At 37.1% G+C, this 8,212-nt stretch overlaps 3 protein-coding genes across 3 annotated transcripts; 1 reads left to right on the plus strand and 2 right to left on the minus strand.

Moving 5' to 3' along the window:
• Nucleotides 1-4,621: 4,621 nt before the first annotated feature.
• On the minus strand, nt 4,622-4,804 carry QBC33DRAFT_463064 (uncharacterized protein; the record flags this gene model as incomplete). The annotated part of the gene is made up of 1 exon (XM_060425109.1): nt 4,622-4,804. A coding segment is annotated over one exon (183 nt), but the record flags the coding sequence as incomplete, so codon positions are not given.
• A 247-nt stretch (nt 4,805-5,051) lies between these two features.
• QBC33DRAFT_463065 (uncharacterized protein) lies at nt 5,052-5,327 on the plus strand (the record flags this gene model as incomplete). The annotated part of the gene is made up of 1 exon (XM_060425110.1): nt 5,052-5,327. A coding segment is annotated over one exon (276 nt), but the record flags the coding sequence as incomplete, so codon positions are not given.
• Nucleotides 5,328-7,351: 2,024 nt separating this feature from the next.
• Nucleotides 7,352-7,651, minus strand: QBC33DRAFT_463063 (uncharacterized protein; the record flags this gene model as incomplete). The annotated part of the gene is made up of 1 exon (XM_060425108.1): nt 7,352-7,651. One exon carries the CDS (start codon nt 7,649-7,651, stop codon nt 7,352-7,354), a length of 300 nt encoding a protein of 99 aa, XP_060277823.1.
• Nucleotides 7,652-8,212: the final 561 nt, after the last annotated feature.

Genomic DNA, 8,212 nt, shown 5'->3' on the forward strand with positions numbered 1-8,212 from the left:
AACCCTAACCCTAACCCTAACCCTAACCCTAACCCTAACCCTAACCCTAACCCTAACCCTAACCCTAACCCTAACCCTAACCCTAACCCTCTCTCTCACCTTTCTCTTATCTCTCACCCTTACCCTTACCTTATCCCTTACTTCTCTTACCTTCTCTCTCACCTTCCCTCTATCCCTTACCCTTACCCTTACCCTTACCTTATCTCTTACCTTCTTTACCTTTACCTTTACTTTTACTTTTACTTTTACTCTTTTTTTCCCTTACCTTCTCTTCCCTTACCTTTACCTTTACCCTTACCTTCTCTCTTACCCTAACTATTTCCTCTATCTTCTTTTTAACTCTATCTTTATTTAACCTTTTCTTTACTTTATACCTCTTTTTCTTATTATCCTTTTCTTCTTTTATTTTACTCCCTTTTTACCTTCTTACCTTTAATTTTCACTTTACTTTCCCCTTTACCTTCTTTTACTTCTCTTTATTAACTTTTAACATTTACTTTTCTTCTACTACTATTAATCTTCTTTATACCCCTAACCTTTAATCTCTTTCTTTTTAAATAACATATAATATTATCTTCTTATTATCTTTACTATCTATAACTTTATTCTTTTACCTTTCTTTTGTTCTTTTATATTCTTTTACCTTTCTATCTTACCTTTTCACTCTTTTTGACTTTAACCTCTCTTTTTATTCTTTTTCTTTTTCTACTTTTAATCCTAACTCTTTTCTCTTACTTACTCTTAACTTCCTCTTATTCCAACTTATTCTTTTACATCCTTTTACAACACTTTACTCTTTACATTCAACTTTCTTCCCTTTTATCTTTCCTAACTTGTTTTAATTTAATAACCTACAACTTTCTTTAAACCCTTAACTTAAACCTTTGCGCATTACGCTTTACATCCTGCTATTTCTGCTATTGCCTTACAACTTTACCTATTTAACCCTACCCTTCTCAATCATCCTAACCCTTACCTATCCACCTATTCTTCAAAACTATCCTTATATAACACTTACAAATTCCCACATATCTATAACCTTACCTTAACCTTTGCATATTGCCTTTCACATACTACTATTTCTACTATCGCTTTACAACTCTAACTGCAAACTTCTCTAACCCTACTCATTTAACCTTGTTTTTCTTAATCATTTCAACTCTCACTTATCTACTTATTCTTCAAAACTAACCTTATATACCACTTTCAAATTCTTACATATCAACCTTAAAACCCTTTTTCTCTACCTATTACATCTTAACTTTCAACTCTCTCAACTATCTATTAAACCTTAAATACCTTTTCTTTACACAATTTACACTACTTTCTTTGTTATTGTTTTTTAAAACCCTACTTTTAATCTTACTTTAACTTTATGCTTTTATATCTTACCTTAACCTTACTTTTCATAACTTTGCAATATATTTATTATACTTTGCATACTAATTGCTTTAATTTTGCCATATATAAATCTAAACTTTTCTAACCCTTGCTTATTTAATTTTAATCCTCTCTTAACATGCAATAATAACTAATCGTAACATAATCTTTTATATAACTAACTTTACATATTTTAACTATCTACTTGTTACATATTATACTTATTAACCTTTCTTACCTTTTTTGCTTTGCTTTACATATCTTTTATTAAAACTTAACATTCTACACTTAACTTTCTATAAAATACATACCACTTAACCCTAAACTACAAATATACTTTACTTATCCCTAATAACATTATATACTCTATCTTAACCCAAAATCTAACTTTAACCCTTAACACGCTTTACATTACTAACCATACACCTCTCTAACCCTACCTATTCAACCTTACCTTTCTTAATTATCCTAACCCTAACCCTTATTTCTAAAACTAACCCTACCCTAAAACCCCTCTTTCTTACCTATCACACCTTAACTCTAAACTCTCTCAACTATCTATTAAACCTTAAATACCTTTTCATTACATCTTATACACTTAACTCTTTGTCATTACTTTTAAAATACTTTTACTAATCTTGTTTTAACTTTATGCTTTTACATCTTACTCTAACCCTACTTATTACAACCTTGCAATACATATATTATGCTTTGCATACTAACTATTTTGCTTTTCTTATGTACTTATAAACCTAACCTTATCTATTTAATCTTATTCTTACTTTTTACCTTTAACTTTAACTAACTTTAACATACTTTTCTATATAACCTTACCTACATACATTAACTATAACCTTATTACACATTACACTTTTTAACCTTTCTCAACTCTTGCATTTTCCTTTACATACCTCTTATAAAAACTTAACCCTTTGCAAACTACATATTGCTTTACATTAAACTACAAATTTACCTTAATCTTACTTAATAACCCTACATATTTTATCTTTTTTGCTATTATCTTTACTTTATATATCTTCAACTGCTAACTATCTTACCTTTCCTTATCAACTTATTTAATATAACCCTTTTAACATTCTTTTATTTACTTTAACATTTTGCTTTAATAAATGCTTGATAAATATTAACTTACTTAACTTTACTATATATTATACCTTAAACTATCTAACTATATTTAAATCCTATCTATTTACTTTATTATACATCTTATTTACTCTTTATGCTAAATTTACTACTTATTAAACTTATAACATACCAATTTACCTTACTTTTGCAAACCTATTCTACATACTACCTCTTCTTACAAATGCTAATAACTTTACTATTTATATTACCTAACTTCTCTAATTAACTTTTAACTATCTTTAACATACCAAATTATATTATTTATTAACTAATCTTTACCTTATTATTATCTCGTTTGTCAACTTTCCTTTTTATTATATTTCTTGTCTTTATTATCTTTTAATACATTTCTTTAAATTTCTTCTTGACTTTATTTTAACTATTAAATATACACTTAACATAATACTATACTAACACTACATGTTACATAAACCTTTACTTAAAATATATACTTTACTTTATTACTTTCTTGCAACTTTTATTTCCCTGCAAACCTATCTTCTAACCACCCTAAATATACTAACATATAACACCATTGCTTTGCCTCTAACCTTGCCTATTTAATCCTCTTCTCAAACCACTCCCACTACTGCCTTATCTTCTACCCATCTACTCTATCCCTCTCTATCAACTTTCGCACTACTTGCCTTGCCTCTTCCTTGTGCTACGCTGCCAATCTTACAAACATCTACACTATCACCTTACTATATTGACATTTAACCCTCCTAACCTCCCTAAACTGCCCCCTGTCTCTGTCAATTGCCTCTTACCAATTGCATATTGCCTGCAACACTCTGCAATATAAACACCCTAAAAACTTCTCATACTGCCGCTTTGTAACTATCTCTCTAACCACCTGCTGCATCCTATCCTCTATATCCTTCCACTCCTTGCTACCTTGCATCTGACACTTCTTTGCACCATAATACTGCCTTTCCTCTCTTACCACCTAACACAATATGCAACAACCTACCTAACTCTCTAACTGCTACCAAAACGCCTCTGCCTTTTTATACTCTCCTGTTGCCTCCTTCCCTACCTGTTGCCTCTTTTGCTCTGCTATGCATTACGCTTGCAAAAACTTCTCTATCTTCTCACCTAACTGCCCCTCCATCTCTGCCACCATCTTTCCTAACACCAACCCTAACCCCTCCTTGCACTTGCACTTGCACTTGCATACATTGCACCTTTCCTTACCTTTCTTGCAACACATATAGCCTTCTTGCCTATCTATCACCTAGTCTAATACTACCTGCCAGCACTATAACCCTTCTATAAACTCCTCCATTGCTACCTCCTACACTAACCTATCCTTGCCCTCCTCTCTTTGCTTCACCTAACTGCCTATCCCCTTTCCTTGCTGCCTCTAACTACTGCTACTCTTGCAAACCATTACTGCCTTGCTTGCTTTCCCGTCCTGCCTTGCCTGCCCACTCTCCTACGCATAATCTTGCAACTAACGCAGCGCCTTTGCATATACTACCATCTGCACGTCTGCAACGTCAATGCCTATCCCTAACGCATTTGTTGTCACAATCACTTAACCATCCTTAACCTACTCCCTCAACTGCTATGTCTTGCCCTCTATTGTATCCACCTTGCTGTAAAACACTAGACACAACAATAACTCTCCTAACTATTCCACTTGCTTAACCTCTCTGCTATATACAATCACTTTCCCACTCCTATACTTCTCCAACCCTCCCTGTATAACCCAGCACACCTCTTTGTCTTCCTCCTCTGCCGTCAAAACTCTCTTTACCTAGTAACCTATGTTCTTCCTTGTCATTGCTAACCTAAACAAACAAACCCACTGCCTGTCTACTCTTATCCTCGCGAAAAACTCCCCAACATCTGCTAGCGCCAATGTCGCTATCAAAAACACCACCTGCACTCCTATCTTCCACAACACCTTGCCTAACTTGCCTAACTGCAGCTAGAATATCCTATTGCTATCTAACACTGTGTAACACTTGTCTACAAAAACCTAGTCTAACTGCCCCTACGCTTGCAACTAGTTGACAAATGACTAGAAACCTTTTATTACTGCCAACTCTAGCGTCACAAACATAATTAACGCTGCTTGGTTTACCCTCTAGCTTTGCCAAACATGTAAATCAATCTTGCATGACTTGCACTGCCTATGCAAATCTTCTTGCAATGCTACTAACAGCACCATTACAATTGTCACTTCTTTTGGCAAACAAAACGCTAGCAACATAAATGACATGCTCTTACCCTCCCCTATCCTTGCCATCTGCATAATCAGACTCTTCCCTTAGATAATTGCCTAGATCATCTTCTCTTGCATGCTGCAAAACTATGCCTCCTTCCCTATCATGACTCTTAACTAACCCTCTATGTCTACCTACTGCAACTGCGTAAACTGCTAAAACTATGCCTCCTTTTGCATGCTGTTAAATACGTCTAGCTTCTGTTTCCCCCCTAACCCCAACCCTGCAACCCTATCCTCTGCGCTAAACCTGAAAAATCGATGCCACTTCTAGCTAATCGCTTAGAACTAATCCTGCCATGCAACTATCCCAAACGCCTCCTGCTGCAACTCTTGCACATATATTATCCCTACTACATGCATGCTGTGTCTAGCCTGCAAATCCCAAATGCTATCCAACATGCCTTTGTTGTCTTTGTTAAACTTGCCATCCTTGCCTATATCCTCTCCAAACGCCTTGTTTAAATATTGGTTTGAAATTGCAATTGCAATATGCTTCTACACGCTTATGCTAACCTACGCCTTCAGATACTACCTGCTATGCTGCTGCATAATCTGCTATATCTAGTCTAGTGTCTACTTCTGCTCCTAGATCTATGCTGCCTGTGTAACCTTATCTTCTGCCTCTCTCTTGTCTCTAACCTTGCCTTCTTTTGCTCTAACTTCTGCCCCCCTAACAGCTTTGTCCTTGCGCTTTACAATCTTGTCTGCCTACAAAAACACACTTGGCTTGTCTACCTCTTTGACTATCCTTTGCACCTGCTGCCAAAACAGCAACACTAACCACAAATATTATACCAACAACTTGCTTACCTTGCGCAGCAAGTATTAGTGTATAACCTTAACTTTGCCTATGCTGCAGTAATTCTTGTAATATAACACTACAAAACTTGCCATGCCCTAGTCTATCAATATGTTGCGCACCTTGCTATATACTATATTGCAATGCTATATCTCTATAATCTCCTACAACTATGCTAGCATCTTTTCCAACATATGCATCAATTGCAATAACCTTTTCTAGAACTGCTTTACTGCTAACCTATACTTGCGCACTGCTTTAGCCTAGTATAGCATCTTGTTGCTGCCTCCTGCTGCTATCTACTCCTTTTACTTGTCTGCCTGCTGCAAAATCTGCCGCACTACCTAACCCTAACCCTTTGCCAACCACTTGTTGCAATTGTCTTGCAAAAATAAATATCTAACCTAGTCTTTGCTATGGTTATCCTCTATCTGCCCTTACTCAATCGCTAGCACTAACCTGAAATCATTGCCTTCTACTATCAACAGCTTGCCTAATTTAGCCCTTACCTTCCTAACTATCTCATGCAATATATCTGCCAAATTGTTTGTCTCAATCTTTATCTACTAGTATATAATCTAATCTCCAACCTAATCAACCATCCTTGCTGCTAGCGTTGTAAACTAGACTTGCATTCTATACATGCATAAATCAAATATCTAATCCATTAGGCTTAGCTTAGACTTGTCTAACATAACTGTCATAAACTGCTTAACCTTTAGCCAGGTGATTTTGAATAATCTAGTTGCTGCCTTCTGCGCCTTCTCTATACTCATTGTCTTCTCCAACGCTGCCACCTTGTCTTGCTACTTAACCACTAACTAATACACAACTAATATCTGCGCTATCTTAATAACTGCCAAATACTTTAGCATGTAATCCTCTAGCCTATACCAACCGTTGTCATTGCATAATCCTAACATTGCCAACCTGCTAATCAATGCATTCTTGTATAGCATATGCTTGTATTGATAGTTGAAAAACGCAACTGTTGCATTCAAACACAACTAGTCTGCCTAGTCTTTACACCCCTGCCGCTCTACCTTATCCAACAGCATTATGCCTTCTACCTGCACACGCTTCTCTACTACCTTGCAAAACTTGTCAAACAAATTACCCTGCTTCTTGGTAAATGCGTATAGCAGCTAGTCCCTATCATCCCATTCCTATGTCTGCTGCATGTAACACAATAACTTGCAGTACACTTCTTTGTAATCTGCCCACATATCCTCCTCTATCTACCTGTCAAATAGCTTCTTTTGCTTGACATGTACCTCCTTTTTGTTAATTTTAAACAACATTGCATACCTGCACTGCTTTACTACCATCCCTCTTGCCTACTTTATTACCTGCTCTATGCTTTCTCATATCTGCTGCAACATTACCTTGTCCTTGCCAATTGGCTTAACTATGCTGCGCAACTAGGCTAGGTCTAAACCTTTCAAATGCATTGGCTAACTAATGCAGTCCAACCACTTGTTTAGCTTGGCCTTCTCATTGCCTGCCTCAATCAACTGCCTCTTTGACTTAAACCGCGCTATCTAGGTTGCATAGATTTGTGTCAGCTGCTTTTCCAATGTCTCTGCACCTACCTCTGCTACCATTGCCAGCTTGCTGCCCTAGCTAACCTCAAACCACCTGCTTGCCACGCATGACTGGAAAAACTGCTAGCAATACACGCCTATTGTCTACAGCACTGCCTGCTCCTGTTTCACCCTCTTTACCACATTGCCGCCTCTAACCTATCCACTCTTCTATCTATGCTTTTTCCCACAATAATCTCTCATCTACTATTTGCCTTGCGTAACAAACCTGCACTTGTTGCATTGCAACCTGTTAGACTTAGGCAGCGCAATAAATAGGATTAGGTCAACCGTTAGTGGCAGGAACCAAAATGTCTGCAACTCATCCTGGTTCTGCACAATACCCTCCAATCTCTCTACTACCTTCACGACTTCCGCTTGCTGCCTTGCATTTATATAATCATGCTTTCTGCGCAAATAGGTCCTGGCTTTACCTGCACAACATCTAACCTTGCATTTTGTGCAAATAACAAACAGGTATTTAGGCAAGCAGTTAAATAGCTTCATGATTTCTTGCTAACCCAACAATGTCTCAATGCTTTAAACTATTCTACTCAACCTTAGAATCTCAACCCCTTTCTACTTTTTTGTTTACTCCTATCATGTTACCCTTGCACCAAATGGCTGCTCTAACTAGTCGTTGGTCTTTAACCCTAGTCTGTCGCAATCTCGCTCCAACCCATCCTAACCCTAACGCTTACAATTCTAACATAGCTCTACCTCTTTGCACCTGCTGCTTAGGAAACTAAAAGTTCCATAGCTAGATTCTTCTCAATTTGCTAATTAAAAGCATACTACTTTTGTTTATTTTGGCCAAGAAAAAGTCTTCGGCAGCTACTCTCCTTTTCTCTACAGCAGCTACCCCCTGTCTTCAATTGTAGGTCTGCAATTTGTATGGCGTTTTCTTTGGATAGCTACTACACAGCTCAGCCGTATTTGGAGGTAGGTGGACAGCCAGCGTGGCCCGTGCCTAGGACCGTGTAATTTAATTGGCCGAACTCAAATCTGCGCCTCAACCGTAGCCCCACTAAGAATTCTGCCGGCAGAATCGATCTTCAATCCACCGCC

Source organism: Phialemonium atrogriseum (assembly GCF_030411735.1).
Source record: "Phialemonium atrogriseum strain 8032-3 unplaced genomic scaffold QBC33scaffold_67, whole genome shotgun sequence".
NCBI lineage: Eukaryota > Fungi > Ascomycota > Sordariomycetes > Cephalothecales > Cephalothecaceae > Phialemonium > Phialemonium atrogriseum.